Consider the following 25,860-nt stretch of genomic DNA (forward strand, 5'->3'; position numbering starts at 1 on the left):
ACTGTTTTACGACCTTTTCGGTGAACTGTTTACGACCCTCTTCCCTTAGAAAAAGCTGTTGCCATGTGGTCGGAGAAAGTCCAAATAAAGGAGGAGGCGTACAATCTTTCGCAAGAGCGTGCTGAGATGCTGTCTCTCCTCAAATTGAGCCAAATTGAATTCTGTCTCTGTTTGATTCTTTGCTTCTTGTCCTGTTTAATAGATGCCATTAGTGTTTGAACCTGACAGTTTTGTTGCTATACAAACCTTTGTGTGGTGTTGCTTCCTTATTTGTCATTGTTCAAAGCTGATTTTAAAATGTGTAGCGGTGGCAGCCAGCAAAAAAACCCATTTTGTATTTTTGGTCACACCCACACATAAGGTCCAGATCACGTTTACAAACAAAACACATTTTATTTCAAGGTGCAGACACGACTGTCAGGTCAGCTCGCGGGCTATTTCTACTGTGGCCTCATGTTGGCGCCACAAAGCTCTCTATCCACACACACTAATAAGTGCTTTTCTATTGGAGCTCCCTGGTCCACGTGGGGACCGAGTCACAGTTACAGTGGAGTTTTTCTTTGTACCGTCAGCGTTTTGTTCATTTGGAGGCCGGCATCTCCACCCCGGACACCCCCTCGCCGACACCAGCTTGGACCTGGACATCAACTGCAAGAGCATACAGACGCCTCGTTAGTTTGCGCTCTTTATTTGAGCGTTTTCTATTATGTTAGATCCACTATGGACTGGACTCACACTATTATATTAGATCCACTATGGACTGGACTCTCACTATTATGTTAGATCCACTATGGACTGGACTCTCACGTCTTCTCTGGTCTTAATCAGTTGACGGCAAACTTATTTTCACCTGGCAAAAAGAAACCTGGACTAACTATGTAACAGTGTACTCTTCCCTGATTGGTCACAACTGGACTCTCACTATTATGTTAGATCCACTATTGACTGGACTCTCACTATTATGTTAGATCCACTATGGACTGGACTATCACTATTATGTTGGATCCACTATGGACTGGACTCTCACTATTATGTTAGATCCACTATGGACTGGACTCTCACTATTATATTAGATCCACTATGGACTGGACTCTCACTATTATGTTAGATCCACTATGTACTGGACTCTCACTATTATGTTAGATCCACTATGGACTGGACTCACACTATTATATTAGATCCACTATGGACTGGACTCTCACTATTATGTTAGATCCACTATGGACTGGACTCTCACGTCTTCTCTGGTCTTAATCAGTTGACGGCAAACTTATTTTCACCTGGCAAAAAGAAATCTGGACTAACTATGTAACAGTGTACTCTTCCCTGATTGGTTATGTTAGATCCACTATTGACTGGACTCTCACTATTATGTTAGATCCACTGTGGACTGGACTATCACTATTATGTTGGATCCACTATGGACTGGACTCTCACTATTATGTTAGATCCACTATGGACTGGACTCTCACTATTATATTAGATCCACTACGGACTGGACTCTCACTATTATGTTAGATCCACTATGGACTGGACTCTCACTATTATATTAGATCCACTATGGACTGGACTCTCACTATTATGTTAGATCCACTATGTACTGGACTCTCACTATTATGTTAGATCCACTATGGACTGGACTCACTCTATTATATTAGATCCACTATGGACTGGACTCTCACTATTATGTTAGATCCACTATGGACTGGACTCTCACGTCTTCTCTGGTCTTAATCAGTTGACGGCAAACTTATTTTCACCTGGCAAAAAGAAACCTGGACTAACTATGTAACAGTGTACTCTTCCCTGATTGGTTATGTTAGATCCACTATTGACTGGACTCTCACTATTATGTTAGATCCACTGTGGACTGGACTATCACTATTATGTTGGATCCACTATGGACTGGACTCTCACTATTATGTTAGATCCACTATGGACTGGACTCTCACTATTATATTAGATCCACTACGGACTGGACTCTCACTATTATGTTAGATCCACTATGGACTGGACTCTCACTATTATGTTAGATCCACTACGGACTGGACTCTCACTATTATGTTAGATCCACTATGGACTGGACTCTCACTATTATGTTAGATCCACTATGTACTGGACTCTCACTATTATGTTAGATCCACTATGGACTGGACTCACACTATTATATTAGATCCACTATGGACTGGACTCTCACTATTATGTTAGATCCACTATGGACTGGACTCTCACGTCTTCTCTGGTCTTAATCAGTTGACGGCAAACTTATTTTCACCTGGCAAAAAGAAACCTGGACTAACTATGTAACAGTGTACTCTTCCCTGATTGGTTATGTTAGATCCACTATTGACTGGACTCTCACTATTATGTTAGATCCACTGTGGACTGGACTATCACTATTATGTTGGATCCACTATGGACTGGACTCTCACTATTATGTTAGATCCACTATGGACTGGACTCTCACTATTATGTTAGATCCACTATGTACTGGACTCTCACTATTATGTTAGATCCACTATGGACTGGACTCACACTATTATATTAGATCCACTATGGACTGGACTCTCACTATTATGTTAGATCCACTATGGACTGGACTCTCACGTCTTCTCTGGTCTTAATCAGTTGACGGCAAACTTATTTTCACCTGGCAAAAAGAAACCTGGACTAACTATGTAACAGTGTACTCTTCTCTGATTGGTCACAACTGTGTAAACAGGAAGAAGTTGTTAGAATAATTCTTAGTTTTTTTTCCACTTCATTAATTATTGTGGCTATGAGGTTTCGCAAAAATCAATCAATCAATGTTTACTTATATAGCCCTGAATCATGACTGTCTCAAAGGGCTGCACGAGCCACAACGACAAACAAAAATCCCCACACCACAAGTCCATTCCAGACGGTTAAATAACAAATAGGTGAGAGTTTTCCTAGCTGAACATACCATTGACCGTTCACTTCATCAAACATTTGTGCTGGTTCTGTATCAATCAGCCGATACCCAAGGCTCCGATATCGGTAGCGTATCGGGGGTGACACACCAGAAGGTCACCATGTGCTCCGCCTCACCTGCCGGTGCGGTCTGCGCGTCTGGCGAGCTGGGTTCCGGCGGCCATCGCAGCTCGCCGCTCTCCACTTCCGCTCCGTCCGTGGGCTCCACCACGATGGAGGGAAGCCTCTTGGACAACTTTGGATGCCTTTCGTGGGGCCCTGGGAATATCTGCAAGCTCACGTCAGGGGGGGAGAACATGTGACACGGCGCATGTGAGGGAACGACGACGCGGTAAAATAAACGGATTAGCAAGGCGGCGAACCGACTCACGCTCATTCATTCACGCGTTTGCTTGAATGAGCCTTTCTGTTGTTTGGAGCTAACTTCAAAGATGATAAATGGGTTGTACTTGTATAGCGCTTTTCTACCTTCAAGGTACCCAAAGCGCTTTGACACTACTTCCACATTTACCCATTCACACACTGATGGAGGGAGCTGCCATGCAAGGCGCCAACCAGCACCCATCAGGAGCAAGGTTGAAGTGTCTTGCTCAGGACACAACGGACGTGACGAGGTTGGTACTAGGTGGGATTTGAACCAGGGTCCCTCGGGTTGCGCACGGCCACTCTACCACTGCGCCACGCCGTCCCAAGATGAAAAGTGATCCTCTCTGTTGGAATAAGACATTGATATTTTATAACAACCAGCCTACGTTTTACTCATCGCTCCCGTGACTCACCTCTGGATGCAACCTGGGCCAACAAAAGCTTGCTGAAAACCATCTAAATTGCCAAGGGCCGCATATGAAATATTTTAAGGGTGTGAGGGGCCCCCTTGATATTCATCATGAGAGATTATGCTAAGTTAAAAAAAAAACCTGCATCTCAGCTTTGTGGTATAAGTGACAAATGATTATTGTTCTTTAACGGTTAGTTTGTGTCTTTATTAAGAATTTTTTTTATATACGAAAGAGGCCTAGGTCGGATATGAAAATTCGGAATCGCACTGTTCACGCTAAAATGGAAAAATCCAATACAGGGCGCTTATGGGCAAAAAAAAAACAAAAACGGAATTGACCTGCAGTGTGACCTAGGCTCAGTACTGTACAAAAAGACAAGATGGTATCCAAATATTTCTACTCTGGAAGGATACGGTATTCTGGTCCCCTCCCGCTGCACCACCAAAGTCGTCCGAGCCCGACTCCAGGGAGTTCATCACCTCGGTCATCCTGCACAAAACAAAATCACCTACTTTTAAGTCTCATTTTGTTCTAAAGGCACAAGTAATTGAGGAAACAGCACAAAACTCCCAAAGGTAAGCACAAAGTAAAGCGGATTATTTGATTGTTTGCTGATTTTGTAATCCCAGGCCCTTACAAAGATAAAATAACAATCAACATCGTTTATACGTTCAATTGTATTTGACTGAGACAAATACGTACTAGCTCCCTTACCAACCAGCAGGCATACTGACCCCCACAAACTCACTTGTCTCCTCGAAACACACTAAGAAGTCCTGTCCCTTTAACAAATTTCCCCCAACCTCAGCCTATCCCAGTACAAATTACACTTGCCCAACGTTTCCTCACACATCCATCCATCCATTTTCTACCGGTTATTCCCTTTCGGGGTCGCGGGGGGCGCTGGCGCCTATCTCAGCTACAATCGGGCGGAAGGCAGGGTACACCCTGGACAAATCGCCACATCATCGCAGGGCCAACACAGATAGACAAACAAAATTCACACGCACATTCACACACTAGGGCCAATTTTAGTGTTGCCAATCAACCTATCCCCAGGTGCATGTCTTTGGAAGTGGGAGGAAGCCGGAGTACCCGGAGGGAACCCACGCATTCACGGGGAGAACATGCAAACTCCACACAGAAAGATCCCGAGCCTGGATTTGAACCCAGGACTGCAGGAACTTTGTATTGTGAGGCAGACGCACTAACCCCTCTGCTACCGTGAAGTATTTAATGTAAACATACATTTTTATAATTTAGTTTTTTTTTTTAAATAAATATTTCAATATTTTGATATCTATTTCATTAACATGTGTGTCAACATTAATTAATTAAATTGAAGTGAAGCCCGTTTCCTCACACAAAATAATCCAATCTGAAGTCTGAACAAAAATAAACACATAACTACTTGTTCTATAATGCAACTCTGGGAGTGACAGGTGACAATACCAGGTAAAATAATGTTCGTCCACACTGTTCAATTATCGTAACGTCTGTCGAGACGCTATAAAGAAGACGGGAATTCCATCGATTACTTTATTGTGCAAAACTGTTTTTATTCGGCCGTAACTGCACCAAAAACATTAGTAAAAAAAACTTATATCAAGAAAAACTGGTCATTTTCTGTCGTATCCATTCATCCATCCATCCATTTCCTACCGCTTATTCCCTATTGGGGTCGCGGGGGCGCTGGCGCCTATCTCAGCTACAATCGAGCGGAAGGCAGGGTACACCCTGGACAAGTCGCCACCTCATCACAGGGCCAACACAGATAGACAGACAACATTCACACTCACATTCACACACTAGGGCCCATTTTAGTGTTGCCAATCAACCTATCCCCAGGTGCATGTCTTTGGAAGTGGGAGGAAGCCGGAGTACCCGGAGGGAACCCACGCATTCACGGGGAGAACATGCAAACTCCACACAGAAAGATCCCGAGCCTGGATTTGAACCCAGGACTGCAGGAACTTTGTATTGTGAGGCAAACGCACAAACCCCTCTGCCACCGTGAAGCCCGTTTCCTCACACAAAATAATCCAATCTGAAGTCTGAACAAAAATAAACACATAACTATTTGTTCTGTAATGCAACTCTGGGAGTGACAGGTGACAATACCAGGTAAAATAATGTTCGTTCACATTGTTCAATTATTGTAACGTCTGTCGAGACGCTATAAAGAAGACGGGAATTCCATCGATTACTTTATTGTGCAAAACTGTTTTTATTCGGCCGTAACTGCACCAAAAACATTGGTAAAAAAAACTTATATCAAGAAAAACTGGTCATTTTCTGTCGTATAAACCAGGCCAAAACGAACTATTTGTCATTTGTCGTATCATATCTGCACCAACACACACTTATGGCTCTTAGCCTGATGCGTTTATGGCCACACAAAATTTCGGACAACTCCAACACCACGTGTAAATGCAAGGTTGTTACAATATGACTCCCTAATCAGACGTGTGCTTATTCTTAGATAGATTAGATTAGATAGTACTTTATTTATTCCGTCAGGAGAGTTCCTTCAGGAAAATTCAAAATTTTCAGCCCAATCCCATTCAAGTTTGGACAAACATTACAGGGAGACAGAACAGGATCGCTGACGGGTCTGCCGGCTTCCAGCGCCCCTTACAAAAAAGATGAGATACAGGTAAACAAGGAGGGGGAATAGAAGATTAAAACAAAATAAAAAAAATAAAAAAACGGTCTTAGCCTGGGCCCTGGAGAGGAGGTGCAGACTGAGGCCAAGGGAAAAAAACAACAACTCATAGCCATGGTACACATCCCTCTTCCATGTGTGTAAGAGGGAAACATTAAACATCAAAGAACACAGAGGACATTAAAGACATTAAAGCAGCAGATACAACCAGACACTTCTACATACAGCTATGAATAAAAAGTAAAAGAAACATATCCACTGTGGTGGCCTCTGGGGTGTTCCACGCTATCGTCCGCTGGGGTGGAGGGAGCATGGCCAGAGACAGGAGCAGACCCAACAAAGCAACCAAGACAGCCGACTCCATTTTCGGCCTGTGTCCAGTCCGGATGGATGAGCGAGGATACGTCCAAGGTGATTGAGGTGTCCGACACCTGCTCACCCAGCCAAGACATAGCGAAGCCTCTCCGTCCCAGTAGCTCAGTGCTAGCTCCACAGTCCTGTCCCCTCATCCGCACCTCCTCCAGTCCCTCCAAACTCTGCAGTCCTGTCCCCTCATCCGCATCTCCTCCAATCCCTCCAAACTCTGCAGTCCTGTCCCCTCATCCGCATCTCCGCCAGTCCCTCCAAACCGACTCCGGTGTGGCAGACACCCAGCAGCTGGTCTCCATGGCCAAAAGGCTCCCGGGAGGCAGATCCAGAAGTCCACAAAAAAAAGCACCACAGAGGTCACGAAAGTGGCACCCCTTGTCACACAGTCCCAAAGGGTCCCGGACCAAAAGGCAAAAAAATATAATAAGACATGAAAACAAGAGGGAAACACAAAAGGATGACACAAGAGCACAGAGCTCCTGCCTACAGCAGCCACTACAGCAGCGCCATCTTGGGAAACCCCCCCCCCCCCCCCGTCATTTATTAAGAATGTTAATTTATGGATATTAATCATGAAATGCTGACACTAGATTACAGAAATGCAAATAAAAATATATACGTTACAAACAGAAAGTTACAGGAATGTACACTTTATCCCATGCTTACCTCTCATTGTGCAACATGTGAATGTTTTAAGGGGAACTAAATCTGACCTCTGAAAGGGGTGCACATTCTCTCAAAAGTAGGACCTGTACACAGCTCATGAAAACAACCATTTCATTGTAAGTGGACCAAATCACTTATATTAAAAAAATAATCCCATGAAAATGACTGCTGTAATGTTATTATTATAATAAACAGTATGTAAGTATGTTGTTGCCCACATGCGCTCCACTAAAGGCTCAGGGAGTTTTTGTGTTTGCTTACACACACATAAAAAAAAATCATAGGAAAAATTGCACCTGTCACAAATACTATCTTCCTTTCAAACCTCTACACCACCATGGGCAAGACCAAAGAGCTGTAAAAAAATTGTAGCCTTGCACAAGGCTGGAATGGACATCTACTAGATACAAACCCCGTTTCCATATGAGTTGGGAAATTGTGTTAGATGTAAATATAAACAGAATACAATGATTAGCAAATCCTTTTCAACCCATATTCTGTTGAATGCACTACAAAGACAACATATTTGATGTTCAAATTCATAAACTTTATTTTTTTTGTGTGCAAATAATAACTTAGAATTTCATGGCTGCAACACATGCCAAAGTAGTTGGGAAAGGGCATGTTCACCACTGTGTTACATCACCTTTTCTTTTAACAACACTCAATAAACGTTTAGGAACTAAAGAAACTCATTGTTGAAGCTTTGAAAGTGGAATTCTTTCCGATTCTTTTTTTATGTAGAGCTTCAGTCGTTCAACAGTCCGGGGTCTCCGCTGTTGTATTTTACGCTTCATAATGCGCCACACATTTTCGATGGGAGACAGGTCTGGACTGCTGTAACACTTGTCTTGCTGAAATAAGCAGGGGCGTCCATTATAACGTTGCCTTGGATGACAACATATGTTGCTCAAAAACCTGTATGGACCTTTCAGCATTAATGGTGTCTTCACAGATGTGTAAGTTACCCATGCCTTGGGCACTAATGCACCCCCATACCATCACAGATGCTGGCTTTTGAACTTTTGCGCCTACAACAATCCGAATGGTTATTTTCCTCTTTGTTCTGGAGGACACCACGTTCTCTGTCTCCAAATATAATTTGAAATGTAAACTCGTCAGACCACAGAACACCTTTCCACTTTGGATCAGTCCGTCTTAGGTGAGCTCGGGCCCAACCAGGATATTGTTGATAGATGGGTTTCGCTTTGCATAGTAGTTTTAACTTGCACTTACAGATGTAGCGACCAACTGTAGTTACTGACAGTGGTTTAATGAAGTGTTCCTGAGCCCATGTGGTGATATCATTTACACACTGATGTCGTTTTTTTTATGCAGTACCGCCTGAGGGATCAAAAGTTTGTAATATCATCGCTTACGTGCAGTGATTTCTCCAGATTCTCTGAACTTTTTGATGAGTTTACGGACCGTAGATGGTAAAATCCCTAAATTCCTTGCAATAGCTCGTTGAGAAATGTTGTTCTAAAACTGTTTGACAATTTGCTTACAAATTGGTGACCCTCGCCCCATCCTTGTTTGTGAATTAATTAGCATTTCATGGGAGCTGGTTTTATACCCAATCATGGCACCCACCTGTTCCCAATTAGCCTGCACACCTGTGGAATGTTCCAAATAAGTGTTTGATGAGAATTTTTTCAACTTTATCAGTATTTATTGCCACCTTTCCCAACTTCTTTGTCACGTGTTGCTGGCATCAAATTCTGAAGTTAATGATTATTTGCAACAACAAAAAAAGTTTATCAGTTTGAACATCAAATATGTTGTCTTTGTAGCATATTCAACTGAACATGGGTTGAAAATGATTTGCAAATCGTTGTATTCCGTTTATATTTACATCTAACACAATTTTCCCAACTCATTTGGAAACGGGTTTTGAAGAAACTTAGTGGGGAAGACACAATTGGCAATAACTGATAAATGGCAAAATAAAAGATAACCATCATTAAGCCTCGTTCTGAAGCTCCATGCCAGATTTCACCTGGTCTGGAACTGTAAGGATGATTGTGAGAGTTGGGACCACAGACATCAAAAAAAAGCATTGCTAACACGCTCTGCTGTGGATTAGACTGAGAAGGAGCACGTGATGTAGTCACATGGCAGCAAAATGGAGGTGTTTGTTTGCAGAGATATGCTTAGAAGTCCAACTACAATCCAACCCTTCCTCATCGTGGTGGGGACGGTGGAAATGTGACAGTGTATACCAACCGAGCGGTATAGCTCGGTTGGTAGAGCGGTCGTGCCAGCAACCTGAGGGTTGCAGGTTCGATCCCCGCTTCCGCCATCCTAGTCACTGCCGTTGTGTCCTTGGGCAAGACACTTTACCCACCTGCTCCCAGCGCCACCCACACTGGTTTAAATGTAACTTAGATATTGGGTTTCACTATGTAATGTGCTTTGAGTCACTAGAGAAAAAGCGCTATATAAATATAATTCACTTCACTTCACTACCATCTGGAACTTTGGTACATGGTAGGGTTACCCATGGCAGAGAGGTCTGGTTACTAACAGGGCTCTGGTGAAAACCCAGGAGACATCAACCCTCAGGAACCGGCGGCTTAGACTTAGACTTCCTTTTTATTGTCAAATTTGAACTTTACAGTACAAATAAGAACGACATTTTGTTGCAAGTAGCCATTCTACAGTGCCTCTGTAGAATGTGGTGAGAATGGGGGGAGGGAGCTGTGCTCTTTTCATCCGACGCAAAAAGGGCATGCGCTGCTGAGCTCTTTTTACAAGAGCTCCTTTGTGTAGGGACCAGGTTATATTGTCAGTGATCTGCACCCCCAGGAACTTGGTGCTGCTTACCTTCTGGTCATCATGCCTCTGCATCTGTGGTAAAACTGCGGCAAGCAAGGTCAGCGGCTTTGAAAATGGAGTGAGAATAAAAAACGTTGCTTCGCGCATGTGCAACCGCCATTCTTCTGCGTGTGATGGCCGCAACCTTTCCCCGACGTTGGATGCAACCGCTGAGCCTTGGTGCTCCCGGTGTCAGAGGTTGACCTGAACTCCCACAGGTCTTATGAACTGCTACAATTTACGAAGTGAACTTCAGGCAGGTAATCTTTGTGAGTCTTGTTTAGAGACTTAAATTGCTCAACAAGAACTAGAATTTGCAATCCCGCTAGGAATTTCGTGTGAATGCCCTATGTGTGCAAGCCGCCAAACCGCCTAAACGCCTGGGTAGAATTGAAATGCTTGAATGTCCAGGGTGAGTGGAGTAAATGGATGTTGGGACGGTTCGAATCTGTTGAGAAATGCGGGATGTGGACAGGTTTATACATTGCCGATTCATTTTCAAGGCGGGGAAATTCCTGGTAATTCCAGGTAATCAGGGATTTTTCCAAACTGGGAAACATGCCTGCTTGAATGTCAAGTGTGTGCATGTTCGAATGGTTCAAATAGTATGAGAAATGTGGGATATGCAGTAGACTGTATAATGCCTATTTATTGTCAATGGGGAGAAAATTCCGGGGAATCCCGGGAAAACCGGGAATTTTGAGAAAGGAAAAACATGGTTTGTGTTTGCTATATCGGAGGAGTACTGTGGGTAGATGGTTGAAAGGTCGGAATGGTGTTTAAAAATGGTGCAACATTTTGAGAATTTAGGGCATTGTAGAACGATAAAGATGTCCATTAATTTGAATGGGAATTTCCTGGAAATTTGTGAATGTCGGGAAAACGGGGATTTAAAAAAATATTTATACTAATACAATTGTCCTAGATGATATGAATGGGTTGGTGCGGGAATTTTTGGAATCGGTCGAAAAATATTGACGTAGTAACAGTTTGAATTGAGAATGGGTATTTCGGAGTTCCTGCAATTTTGGGAAGACTGGTCATTTTTACAAAAATAAAAATAGGAGCATGTGTCGTCCCAACTAAGAGGGATGTTTTGAAGGTGGAATGGTCAAAAACGGTTAAAAAATGTGGACTATGAAAGATTTCCAGGAAGAGGTGAAAATAGAACTTTGGGAAAAATGTTTTGAACTTGCAAAATGGTAGTTTGATTGTCCAAGGTGAGTGGAACGGTTCTAATCGGGAGAGAAATGTGGGAGTTGTGCATGTTTGAAAATTGTTCCATTCATTTTCAATGGTTGTATTTTACGCTTCATAATGCGGAACACATTTTCGATGGGAGACAGGTCTGGACTGCAGGCGGGCCAGGAAAGTACCCGCACTCTTTGTTTAGGAAGCCACGCTGTTGTAACACGTGCTGAATGTGGCTTGGCATTGTCTTGCTGAAATAAGCAGGGGCGTCCATTAAAAAGACTGCGCTTAGATAGCAGCATATGTTGTTCCAATACCTGTATGTACCTTTCAGCATTATTGGTGCCTTCACAGATGTGTAAGTCACCCATGCCTTGGGCACTAATGCACCCCCATACCATCACAGATGCTGGCTTTTGAACTTTGCGTCGATGACAGTCTGGATGGTTCGCTTCCCCTTTGGTCCGGATGACACAAAGTCGAATATTTCCCCCAAAAATTGAAATGTGGACTCGTCAGACCACAGAACACTTTTCCTCTTTGCATCAGTCCATCTTAGATAATCTCAAGCCTAGAGAAGCTGGCGGCGTTTCTGGATGTTGTTGATAAATGGCTTTCTCTTTGCATAGTAGAGCTTTAACTTTCACTTACAGATGTAGCGACGAACTGTATTTAGTGACAGTGGTTTTCTGGGTGTTACTGAGCCCATGTGGTGATATCCTTTAGAGATTGATGTCGGTTTTTGATACAGTGCCGTCTGAGGGATCGAAAGTCACGGTCATTCAATGTTGGTTTCCGGCCATGCCGCTTACGTGGAGTGATTTCTCCAGATTCTATGAACTTTTTGATGATATTATGGACCGTAGATGTTGAAATCCCTAAATTTCTTGCAATTGCACTTTGAGAAACGTTGTTCTTAAACTGTTTGACTATTTGCTCACGGAGTTGTGGATAAAGGGGTGTACCTCGCCCCATGCTTTCTTGTGAAAGACTGAGCATTTTTTGGGAAGCTGTTTTTATACCCAAATATATGGGACCCACCCGTTCCCAATTAGCCTGCACACCTGTGGGATGTTCCAAATGAGTTTTTGATGAGCATTCCTCAATTGTATTAGTATTTATTGCCACCTTTCCCAACTTCTTTGTCACGTGTTGCTGGCATCAAATTCTAAAGTTAATGATTATTTGCAAAAAAAAAAAAAAGTTTATCAGTTTGCACATCAAATATGTTGTCTTTGTAGCATATTCAACTGAATATGCGTTGAAAATGATTTGCCAATCATTGTATTCTGTTTCTATTTACATCTAACACAATTTCCCAACTCATAAGGAAACGGGGTTTGTACATGCTTGGGGATTCACACAACAACAACAACAACTACAGCACCACACGGAGGTGTCTTTGACCAAAATCCGTCCTGAGATGTTGTTACGGCGGGGTTGCAGTTTGGTGCGAGGTTCGTTCCCCCGGGATGCAAACGGACCACTCCGGACAGGACTTGCAGGTAGCCACATGATTTATTCTTGAGAATCAAAGAAGCACCAAAAACAGAAAAAACAAGACCATCAATCAATCAATCAATGTTTACTTATATAGCCCTAAATCACTAGTGTCTCAAAGGACTGCACAAACCACTACGACATCCTCGGTAGGCCCACATAAGGGCAAGGAAAACTCACACCCAGTAGGACATCGGTGACAATAATGACCCAGTGGGACGTCGGTGACAATGATGACCATGAGAACCTTGGAGAGGAGGAAAGCAATGGATGTCGAGCGGGTCTAACATGATACTGTGAAAGTTCAATCCATAATGGATCCAACACAGTCGCGAGAGTCCAGTCCAAAGCGGATCCAACACAGCAGCGAGAGTCCCGTTCCCAGCGGAGCCAGCAGGAAACCATCCCAAGCGGAGGCGGATCAGCAGCGCAGAGATGTCCCCAGCCGATACACAGGCGAGCAGTACATGGCCACCGGATCGGACCGGACTCCCTCCACAAAGGAGAGTGGGACATAGAAGAAAAAGAAAAGAAACGGCAGACCAACTGGTCTAAAAAGGGAGTCTATTTAAAGGCTAGAGTATACAAATGAGTTTTAAGGTGAGACTTAAATGCTTCTACTGAGGTGGACGAAGGAAAAAAACTGCCAATTGCACTGGATGCTAGGGCTAACACTTAGCATAGACTACAGACAGGGGAACTCACGTAGCAGTTGCGTGTAGCAAACAAAGAAGCCAGGCCGACTGACTGGCAAAGGCAGGCTTAAATAATGCCTCTGATTAGTGTTTGAGAAACGGGTGAGCGTCCCGAACACCAATCAGAGGCAGGTGAAAATAATAAGTAGTCATGGTAACTAAAAAAACTCAAGTGTGCACAACATCCGGAGCTAAGGGAGTCCAAAACCAGCAGAAAATAACAAAAACATGATCCGGGTCACGGATCATGACACAAATTGTATGTCGACCCTAAAATTGCCTGCAGTCAATGTCTGTGTAAGGGCCTAAATTTACCAAATCACCAGGGGTTGAAATACTCACTCTTCCTACGCTACAATAACATAACTATAACTCAGGGGTAGGGAACCTATGGCTCTAAAGCCAGATGTGGCTCTTTTGATGACTGCACCTGGCTCTCAGATAAATCTTTGCTTACATTGCTAAAGACGATAAGTAATGAATAATTCCGCTGGTAATCACAGTGTTAAAAATGATGTTCGAAATATAAAACATTCTCATGTATTTTTAATCCATCCATTCGTTTCTACCGCACCCGTTTAAGAATTCGCATTAATGGTAAGAAGTATTTTATTTATTATTGTAACTGAACACAAACATTATGTTAAAATGTTATAATTATATTTATTACTACAAACATACATGTTTAAGTGCAAATAATTGTGCAGAGACATCCACTGTTTCAAGCAAATATTATTAAAAAAAACCTTACAATTCAATGTTTTTAAAGGGAAAAACATTGAGTGTAAAAAATGTTCACCAATGTTAATTTTTGACAGGTTTTTCAATTAGTTTCAGTTAGTCTTTTAACCAAAATGTGTTTTAGTCATCTAAATTAATTTAGATTTAGTCAACGAAATTCCTAAACATCGGTCTTGAAAGGATTTTATTAATTATAATTGCACAGCATCTCAAAAACTGAATTCACAACAAGACCTGCTCTCCATCAATAATATTTCAATAATAACATTTAACACACACACTACTATGAACAGCACAGTGGTAGGGGGGTTTGAGCGTGTGCCTCACAATACAAAGGTCCTGAGTTCAATCCCGGTCTCGAGATCTTTCCGTGTGGAGTTTGCATGTTCTCCCCGTGACTGTGCAGGTTTCCACCGGGTACGGGACAAACGGTAGAAATGGATGGCTAGCTTCAGAATAACAATGTTATTAAGAAGAATAAGAGACTTATTATACTCTAAATATGTTGGTGTTACCTAAAAATCCATTCATCCATTTTCTACTGCTTCTACGTTAATGCACGCATCTAGTTGTATTCAGTGTTAAAAAATATTATATGGCTCTCACGGAAATACAATTTTAAATATGTGGCTTTCATGGCTCTCTCAGCCAAAAAGGTTCCCGACCCCTGCTATAACTAATCTTAGAACTTGGAAAAGTAGAATTAGGACCAGAACAGGAAGCTTTCTTCCTATTTCCACTCTAGATGATGAGTCACACATTAAAAGCGTTACTAAAACGGCCTTCTTTCATCTCCGTAATATCGCTAAAATTCGCTTCATTTTGTCCACTAAAGACGCCGAGATCATTATCCATGCGTCTCGATTACTGTAACGTATTATTTTCAGGTCTCCTCATGTCTAGCATTAAAAGATTACAGTTGGTACAAAATGCGGCTGCTAGACTTTTGACAAGAACAAGAAAGTTTGATCACATTACGCCTGTACTGGCTCACCTGCACTGGCTTCCTGTGCACTTAAGATGTGACATTAAGGTTTTACTACTTACGTATAAAATACTACACGGTCTAGCTCCATCCTATCTTGCCGATTGTATTGTACCATATGTCCCGGCAAGAAATCTGCGTTCAAAAGACTCCGGCTTATTAGTGATTCCTAGAGCCCAAAAAAAGTCTGCGGGCTATAGAGCGTTTTCCGTTCGGGCTCCAGGACTCTGGAATGCCCTCCCGGTAACAGTTCGAGATGCTACCTCAGTATTTAAGTCTCACCTTAAAACTCATCTGTATACTCTAGCCTTTAAATAGACCTCCTTTTTAGACCAGTTGATCTGCCGCTTCTTTTCTTTCTCCTATGTCCCCCCCTCCCTTGTGGAGGGGGTCCGGTCCGATGACCATGGATGAAGTACTGGCTGTCCAGAGTCGAGACCCAGGATGGACCGCTCGTCGGGACCCAGGATGGACCGCTCGCCTGTATCGGTTGGGGACATCTCTACGCTGCTGATCCGCCTCCGCTTGAGATGGTCTCCTGTGGACGGGACTCTCGCTGCTGTCTTGGATCCGCTTGAACTGAACTCTCGCAGCTGTGTTGGAGCCACTATGGATTGAACTTTCACAGTATCATGTTAGACCCGCTCGACATCCATTGCTTTCGGTCCCCTAGAGGGGGGGGGGTTGCCCACATCTGAGGTCCTCTCCAAGGTTTCTCATAGTCAGCATTGTCACTGGCGTCCCACTGGATGTGAATTCTCCCTGCCCACTGGGTGTGAGTTTTCCTTGCCCTTTTGTGGGTTCTTCCGAGGATGTTGTAGTCGTAATGATTTGTGCAGTCCTTTGAGACATTTGTGATTTGGGGCTATATAAATAAACATTGATTGATTGATTGAAGTGTCAATAAACCTTCCTCAGCAGCCTGAAGCCATCCTTATAGTCCGTTGTCTCTTCGGTGTAAAATAGATGTATTATTTAAATTTTTTAATTGACTAGTTGTGTTAGCAGTGGCACTAACAGGGGCACAAAGTGGATCTTTCGGAGATTCTATTCGGCCTCAAACAAACATCCTTTTTCTGTGGCGCAGTCGGCAGCTGTTGGCCATTTGGTGTCGGCTGCATGCTCGGCAATAGCCGAGCGACGATCAACAGCTCGCTTTGTCAACTCCATTACCATGGAGATGCGGCCACTAACGTCCTTCAGCCTGCCTCTCCGGCGGCGACACCTGGAAAGCGTGGAGGACTCGGCTCTCTTCCATGTGCGCACGCAAGTTGCGTGAAAGGGCACTTTTTATACAACCAGACAGTGACGGGCTGCCGCTGTTGCCATGGGTACAAACAATGAGGTTTCATGCCTCTGATTGTGTAAGTGGAGCACTTTGCCTGAGTGCACAAAGCCCACAGCTGATTTGGGGGGGGGGTGGCATTCATGTGTAGCGTTATGCGGCGATTACTGCCTTCAAGACGGGGGGAGCCTCGACGTTGGCGAGACCTCTGTGTGGAACCTGGGATTGCCTCTGCCTTTCCCCAGGCGGCGGCACGGCAGACAATACAAGCTTTATTCCCCATCAGAGGCCGGGATTGTCCCTCTGGAGGCAAGGAGTGCTCGCTCGGGCCCGATCTTCGGACAGAATTAGAAGGTCTGCGGAGGTATGGACCCTGAGCCCCGTGGTAGTCCGCATGTGATTCCAGTCTGATCTGGTTCCAGTGAAGCGTCACAGAATTAAAATTCCAATGCCAAGCATGAGGCTTCAGTCATGCTTTATTTCTAATATAAAGGGGCTCATACAGTACATCCTTCTTTAAGTCATACCTCCACTTGGATGACACTTTGAAGTTTTATTTTTGTATTTCACAAGTGGACGGGTTATTGGTGGTGATTAACATGTTGCATATCAGGCTTCTGAAAAAATGATTTTGCAAATTCTAATAGAATTGGCTCCAACCCCACAGGATGTTGAATAGGAATTACAGGAAATAGAATCACATTCATTGCGATTCAGAGATACTCCTGAATCTGTTATATTTAACAATAGTTTTGGACTAAAATATATTTGACACTAAAATTAAGCACAAGTTCATCCATTTTGAATACTCGGTTAAAGGAAAGCATACTGGGAAGTCCCCCCCCCCCCCCCCCCACCACCACGTTCTGTACAATACATCAAATTAAATGATCTTTTATTCTTAATTGGCAAGATTTTTGTGCTCTAATAGAAATATAATGTGTGCATTATGTTCATTGGATTGCTATTAAATATCTAAAGCAGTCATGTAGGGCTGCAGCTATCAATTATTTTAGGAATCGATTAGTTTGTTTGATTATTCAAGTAATCAGATAAAGCACAGTTTATAACCACAATGCGTAAATTCGGGAAAAGAGTTAAAATAAACAATAGTTTTTTTCTGTTTGCTTGAAAGTTCATTCATATTTTCTAACAAATGCACATTATCCACATTGAAATTGCCATTTTAACGTGTGTGCATTAATAAAACCATAATTCAAAAACTCTTCTGAACACAGCGCCCACACACCACCCTGATAACGTGCGCTATTGTAATGGCCACTGAAAACTATCTCAGCAGGCACAAGACATTGAAACAACGTTGATAACTTGTTGAATTAGGTCCTGACGTTGGGCAACTCAAACATAACGTTGAAACTACATGCTTTTTGACGATGTTTAATCAATGTTGGGTTCTGATGTGGATTTGACCATTGAATTTTGGTCATTTTCCAACCAATATTCTACAACACAAATACAACGTTGAAACAACATGCTTTTTAACGACGTTTTATCAATGTTGGGTTCTGACGTTGATTTGATCATTCAGTTTTGGTCATTTTCCAACCAGTGTTTTACAACACAAATACAACGTTGAAACAACATGCTTTTTGACAATGTTTAATCAATGTTGGGTCCTAACGTCGATTTGATCGTTGAATTTCTGTCATTTTCCAACCAGTGTTTTACAACACAAATACAACGTTGAAACAACATGCTTTTTGACGACGATTAATTAATGTTGGATTCTGATGTGGATTTGACCATGGATTTTTGTTAATTTCTCAACCAGTATTCATCAACACAAATACAACGTTGAAACAACATGCGTTTTGCTGACGTTTTATCAATGTTGGGTTCTGACGTTGATTTGATCATTGAGTATTGGTCATTTTCTAACCAGTGTTTTACAACACAAATACAGCGTTGAAACAACCTTCTTTTTGACAACGTTCATTCATTGTCAGGTTGTGACGTTGATTTGACCATTGAAATTTGGTCACTTCTCAACCAACAACGTGGATCCAACATTGAACATCTACATTGTCTCAATTTACAAATATGACGATTTTGCAAAATTGGTACAAAACGGATGGATGGTTGGATGTTTTAAAGGACATGTATGTATAATCAACGTTGCGGCAATGTCTTGTGCCTGGAATTTAAAGTTTGGACACTTACCGCGGTTTGGATTCGATAAATTTAAATTAGTTCGACTCAATAAAGGATAATTTTCTAAAACATATTATCTAATCAAAGTAATTGATTTAAAACAACCTCAAAAAACACTTGGCTCACCAGGTACCGCCATAATGACCAACATTAAAATACTGTAGTGCAGTAGGCCTAAGGATTGATTAAAGCAAGGCAGATAAAGCAAATATATTCAATATGTTTGGCCACTGCAACATTACTCACAGTTTGAACAATAGCACTGTGTTTGAATACAGGAAAATAAAACACTGTACTTTAGTCAAGTAATTATTTGGTCTACCACGAGATGGAGTTTTACACATACCACAGTTTGAGAATCACTGATTTAAACAATTAATGCAGCTCTACAGTCAGGAGAGGTTATTCCCATTTTTAACCTCAGGGCCCAACTTTTCCAAAACAGAAGCGCCCACTCAAAATATTAAAACTGAAATAGTCATCTTACTCTTGATGTTAATTGTATTCAATAATCACATCCAACCTACTTACAGTTTACAACCTTGTCAAATGATATGATACCATGTGTTAATCCCAAAGATTAATATCTATTTATCACATAAATCTTCCCAGCAGACACGAGACATTGATACAACATTGATTTTACATACATGTCCTTTAAAAATGACTGTGAAACTACGTTGCAAAATAGTAAGTAACTTGTAAATTGAGAAAACGTTGGATCCACGTTGTTGGTTGGGAGATGACCAAATCTCAACGGTCAAATGAACGTCACAACCTGACATTGAATAAACGCAAAAAGCTTGTTGTTTCAACTTTGTATTTGTGGTGTAGAATATTGGTTGGGAAATGACCAAAATTCAATGTTCTGATCAATGTCAGAACCTGACATTGAATAAACGTCAAAAAGCATGTTGTTTCAACGTTGTATTTGTGTTGAAGAATATTGGTTGGGAAATGACCAAATTTCAACGGTCAAATCAACAACACAACCTGACATTAAATAAACACAAAAAGCATTTTGTTTCAACGTTGTATTTGTGGTGTAGAATATTGGTTGGGAAATGACCAAATTTCAACGGTCAAATCAACGTCACAACCTGACATTGAATAAACGCAAAAAGCATGTTGTTTCAACGTTGTATTTGTGTTGAAGAATATTGGTTGGGAAATGACCAAATTTCAACGGTCAAATCAACAACACAACCTGACATTGAATAAACACAAAAGGCATTTTGTTTCAACGTTGTATTTGTGGTGTAGAATATTGGTTGGGAAATGACCAAATTTCAACGGTCAAATCAACGTCACAACCTGACATTGAATAAACGCAAAAAGCATGTTGTTTCAACGTTGTATTTGTGGTGTAGAATATTGGTTGGGAAATGACCAAAATTCAATGTTCTGATCAATGTCAGAACCTGACATTGAATAAACGTCAAAAAGCATGTTGTTTCAACGTTGTATTTGTGTTGAAGAATATTGGTTGGGAAATGACCAAATTTCAACGGTCAAATCAACAACACAACCTGACATTGAATAAACACAAAAAGCATGTTGTTTCAACGTTGTATTTGTGGTGTAGAATATTGGTTGGGAAATGACCAAATTTCAACGGTCAAATCAACGTCACAACCTGACATTGAATAAACGCAAAAAGCATGTTGTTTCAACGTTGTATTTGTGGTGTAGAATATTGGTTGGGAAATGACCAAATTTCAACGGTCAAATCAACGTCACAACCTGACATTGAATAAACGCAAAAAGCATGTTGTTTCAACGTTGTATTTGTGTTGAAGAATATTGGTTGGGAAATGACCAAATTTCAACGGTCAAATCAACAACACAACCTGACATTGAATAAACACAAAAGGCATTTTGTTTCAACGTTGTATTTGTGGTGTAGAATATTGGTTGGGAAATGACCAAATTTCAACGGTCAAATCAACGTCACAACCTGACATTGAATAAACGCAAAAAGCATGTTGTTTCAACGTTGTATTTGTGGTGTAGAATATTGGTTGGGAAATGACCAAAATTCAATGTTCTGATCAATGTCAGAACCTGACATTGAATAAACGTCAAAAAGCATGTTGTTTCAACGTTGTATTTGTGTTGAAGAATATTGGTTGGGAAATGACCAAATTTCAACGGTCAAATCAACAACACAACCTGACATTGAATAAACACAAAAAGCATGTTGTTTCAACGTTGTATTTGTGGTGTAGAATATTGGTTGGGAAATGACCAAATTTCAACGGTCAAATCAACGTCACAACCTGACATTGAATAAACGCAAAAAGCATGTTGTTTCAACGTTGTATTTGTGTTGAAGAATATTGGTTGGGAAATGACCAAATTTCAACGGTCAAATCAACAACACAACCTGACATTGAATAAACACAAAAGGCATTTTGTTTCAACGTTGTATTTGTGGTGTAGAATATTGGTTGGGAAATGACCAAATTTCAACGGTCAAATCAACGTCACAACCTGACATTGAATAAACGCAAAAAGCATGTTGTTTCAACGTTGTATTTGTGGTGTAGAATATTGGTTGGGAAATGACCAAAATTCAATGTTCTGATCAATGTCAGAACCTGACATTGAATAAACGTCAAAAAGCATGTTGTTTCAACGTTGTATTTGTGGTGTAGAATATTGGTTGGGAAATGATCAAAATTCAATGTTCTGATCAATGTCAGAACCTGACATTGAATAAACGTCAAAAAGCATGTTGTTTCAACGTTGTATTTGTGTTGAAGAATATTGGTTGGGAAATGACCAAATTTCAACGGTCAAATCAACAACACAACCTGACATTGAATAAACACAAAAAGCATGTTGTTTCAACGTTGTATTTGTGTTGTACAATACTGGTTGGGAAATGATCAAAATTCAATGGTCTAATTAACATCAGAACCCAAAATTGATTAAACTTTGTCAAAAAGCATGTTGTTTCAACGTTATGTTTGTTTGTCAGTACCTAACTCAACAAGTTCTCAATGTTGTTTTAATGTCTTGTGCCTTAGGTCAGCCAGATTAGGAAAAAATGAGTACAAACCAAATATACTGCATGAGAAGCGACTCATTAATCACTGACGAAAAACACTGTCACGTACAATAATGGTGTGTTACAACGTAAACTAAAGTAATAAAATAATGAATGTGTTTCTTAACTAAACTGTCAATAGAATTACAGTAAATTGTAAATATAGTTTCACCAGTTTAGTCATAATTATTGCGCTTAAGAAACTTCTCTAACTTTAGCTCCAGACTTCTTATGTTTGTTTGATATTGTCATTACTACCACAGCTGAGAAAGATAATCTTGCATTGCCTTGGTGGGGGAGCAACAATGGGTGTTTGTATAAGAACCACTGCGCACGCAGGTGTATCCTTAGGTCTGTTTTCCACATGCAACACATCTCAACTCCTCTACCGCTGCTTTTCCCCCCCTTTTCGTATATATACGATGGAAAAGGGTGGAGTGCCATCTCCGGGTTGGGGAGGAGACCCTGCCCCAAGTGGAGGAGTTCAAGTACCTAGGAGTCTTGTTCACGAGTGAGGTAAGAGTGGATCGTGAGATCGACAGGCGGATCGGTGCGGCGTCTTCAGTAATGCGGACGTTGTATCGATCCGTTGTGGTGAAGAAGGAGCTGAGCCGGAAGGCAAAGCTCTCAATTTACCGGTCGATCTACGTTCCCATCCTCACCTATGGTCATGAGCTTTGGGTCATGACCGAAAGGATAAGATCACGGGTACAAGCGGCCGAAATGAGTTTCCTCCGCCGGGTGGCGGGGCTCTCCCTTAGAGATAGGGTGAGAAGCTCTGCCATCCGGGAGGAGCTCAACGTAAAGCCGCTGCTCCTCCACATCGAGAGGAGCCAGATGAGGTGGTTCGGGCATCTGGTCAGGATGCCACCCGAACGCCTCCCTAGGGATGTGTTTAGGGCACGTCCAGCTGGTAGGAGGCCACGGGGAAGACCCAGGACACGTTGGGAAGACTATGTCTCCCGGCTGGCCTGGAAACGCCTCGGGATCCCCCGGGAAGAGCTAGACGAAGTGGCTGGAGATATGGAAGTCTGGGCTTCCCTGCTTAGGCTGCTGCCCCCGCGACCCGACCTCGGATAAGCGGAAGATGATGGATGGATGGACGATGGAGATTTTCCCCGGAAGATGATTCCGGTCCGCAGTGGCCCTCCTGGTATTCAGGTAAAAGGACTGCACCCAGGTCAGAGTCACGACAACCTCTCCTGCCACAAAGAGCACCTTTTGTCTCTCGTACCGCCCCAAAATAGAGTAATAAAGGACGTATATTGTACCCTACAGAAATACTCCTGAAGTGCAACAATAAATTACAGAGCTTTTCCTGCATGCCACACAACAGGTGAAACTAAAAGATAAAGTATTAATGAACCTTAAATATACAGTATTACTAGTGGTATTATAATATACCAGCTTCTGCTACACCCACACTTGAAAACACTCTTCAATATTAACAGATCTGATGCCAAATGTCCTACTTTTTAATCACATTTAAAACACTTTTATTGTTTTTTATTTTCTATTATTTTTAAAGCACACCAGGTGGCACTGTGCCGGATAAAATGCGCCTAAAAAATGTGTTAAAAAAAATAAATAAATAAAGACTCTCCCTACCTGTATGCAGGCTGATCCAGAATGTCAGAGCAGGACTGTCTTCATCACACTGGTGCTGATGAAGAGGATGCAGGCTGTTGTGGGCGACGGGCAGGCAAGTTCGCCGCTTGGCATCCAAGTGCCGGGAGCATGCGCACTGGCCGCGGAGCTTCAACTTCCAGTACCCTCGGAAATGTGGCCATTCCCCACGCGAACCGGACGTAGGCGGCATATTCATCTTCTCGGGGCATCCTTAATTAAACGTTACACGTTTCCCCTGGCAACTATTAAGAATTAAAGATGGTTTAAAAAGAGGAGGAGTTATGAAGATAAGAAGGTAGTTTACATTTACGGGCGTTACGAGCGTCACTTGAAGGCGGCACACATTTAGGCGCGATGGCGGCGCGGACGGTTTAAAGTTAGCAAAAAAAACTTTAACCGCGTCGTCTATTCGAAGAGGTAAATGTCCTTATAATGTCACACAACTCCAGTAAGATAGTTAAAGTCGGGTAAGTGGTTTATACCTGACCTGTACCTGTTCGAACTGTCCGACTGTAAAGTTATCTAAGTGCTAGCTATGAAAAGATGTCGGACAGTGAGTCATGTTAATGCTTTTTTCTTGCCACCTGATTCACTGAAACAGCGCTTCAACGGTTGGGAAACATTTAAGGTGAGCTGTGTCTCCCTCTTGGGTGTAAATGCAGTATTGCCCCTCTTATTGAAAAACATGCCTGTTGTTTAAAGTTAAAGGCCTACTAAAATGAGATTTTCCTGTTTAAACGGGGATAGCAGGTCCATTCTGTGTGTCATACTTGATAATTTCGCGATATTGCCATATTTTTGCTGAAAGGATTTAGTAGAGAACATCGACGATAAACTTTTGGTCGCTAACAGAAAAGCCCTGCCTTTACCGGAAGTCGCAGACTATGACGTCACCTGTTGATAAATGATAAATGGGTTGTACTTGTATAGCGCTTTTCTACCTTCAAGGTACTCAAAGCGCTTTGACACTCCTTCCACATTTACCCATTCACACACACATTCACACACTGATGGAGGGAGCTGCCATGCAAGGTGCTAACCAGCACCCATCAGGAGCAAGGGTGAGGTGTCTTGCTCAGGACACAACGGACATGACGAGGTTGGTACTAGATGGGGATTGAACCAGGGACGCTCGGGTTGCGCACAGCCACTCTCCCCACTGCGCCACGCCATGGCTCCTCACATCCTCTCATTGTTTTTAATGGGAGCCTCCGACAAAAAGAGCTATTCGGACCGAGAAAACGACAATTTCCCCACTAAGTTGAGCGAGGATGAAAGATTCGTGTTTGAGGATATTAACCTTCGTCTTGTGTTAGGGTCGGCACCGACCCGTTTTAGTTTTTAAATGCATAAAAACACCATATACATTGATTTTTTTGCATCAAAGCTTTTTGACTTTGTCAGGAACCTCTTTGTCAACAAAATAAAACATTTTAATTTTTTTCACCAAATTATAAAATGCTCTGGTAGAAATTATGCCCTTGGTGTTGTTAGGGTCGGTTTCGACCCAGTTCTAAAAATAAGATGATAAAGCAATGATAAGAGCCAAAACTGAACACACTGACAGCCAGCTCCTCTCCCAATCATGTGAGCTTTAGTGGATTCTCATTTTACCTTGTTATCCTGTACAAAAACAAACAAGACGGACACTAAAAGTGTCACTTTTTGCCACTCCGATTTTGTTTTTTATTAGTTTTGGAACTAGTAATCTATTTCTCTTGGTTTCATTTGCTTGATTGGTTGTTGTTTGTTTGATGTTGGATTTCTGTTGCTGAAAAAAATACTTTTTAGCCTTTTTCTTGAAGTAAATATATATGGGTCGAAATTGACCCGTAACACCATATATGTTACTATAGTTAAAATTCTTAAAATGAAAAAATTAATAAAACACATTTATTTAAGAGATGTGTTCTAATACCCCTTAGTAATAGTTAGGTAACACAACAACCTTTTTTTAATTTATATGATTCTCTTGAAGTTCGTTTTACCATTTTTAAAAATTGAAATCGAGGGGTATACTGACAAAAAAAGGCCCAATGGCCCAAACCAAAAATATTAAAACCAATATTTTCAAGGATAAGGAAGCCTAACGAGGTAACCAAGAGATGAGAAACAAATTGGATGATAGATCATTGTTTTTAGTGTATTTTACAGCTGATTTAAGACATGGGTCAAAACCGACCCGTTAACATAAGAGATGGTAACAGAAAGCTAACACAAGAGTAGTGTCAAAGCGCTTTGAGTACCTTGAAGGTAGAAAAGCGCTATACAAGTACAACCCATTTATCATTTATTTATAAGAGGAAGGTTAAGAGAGTCGGACTAGAAAAAATACCAAAAAAAACGCGATTGCATTGGG

General features: G+C 41.8%; 1 protein-coding gene across 2 annotated transcripts; it reads right to left on the reverse strand.

The window, feature by feature from the left end:
- Positions 1–373: 373 nt before the first annotated feature.
- On the reverse strand, positions 374–24,054 carry LOC133542252 (protein LBH-like). Of its 2 annotated transcripts, XM_061886193.1 has the most exons (4): positions 23,481–24,045; positions 4,148–4,223; positions 3,073–3,223; positions 374–648 (listed from the first exon to the last, which is right to left on the reverse strand). In XM_061886193.1, the coding sequence occupies exons 2-4, from the start codon at positions 4,220–4,222 to the stop codon at positions 581–583; spliced, it is 294 nt and encodes a 97-aa protein (XP_061742177.1). In that variant the 5' UTR covers position 4,223; positions 23,481–24,045; the 3' UTR covers positions 374–580. The 2 variants fall into 2 exon arrangements, with proteins under 2 accessions (XP_061742177.1, XP_061742176.1); XM_061886192.1 differs by having other exon boundaries at positions 3,073–4,223; positions 23,481–24,054.
- Positions 24,055–25,860: the final 1,806 nt, after the last annotated feature.

This window comes from Nerophis ophidion, linkage group LG24, assembly GCF_033978795.1.
Source record: "Nerophis ophidion isolate RoL-2023_Sa linkage group LG24, RoL_Noph_v1.0, whole genome shotgun sequence".
NCBI classification, from domain to species: Eukaryota; Metazoa; Chordata; class Actinopteri; order Syngnathiformes; family Syngnathidae; genus Nerophis; species Nerophis ophidion.

Bases quoted from the DNA above. Each gene is read 5' to 3' on its own strand.
- LOC133542252 (XM_061886192.1), bottom strand. From the start codon at position 3,331: ATGAGCGTGAGTCGGTTCGCCGCCTTGCTAATCCGTTTATTTTACCGC. The intron at 649-3,072 runs GTGAGGCGGAGC...ATGCTCTTGCAG, and splicing joins CGCGCAGACCGCACCGGCAG to TTGATGTCCAGGTCCAAGCT.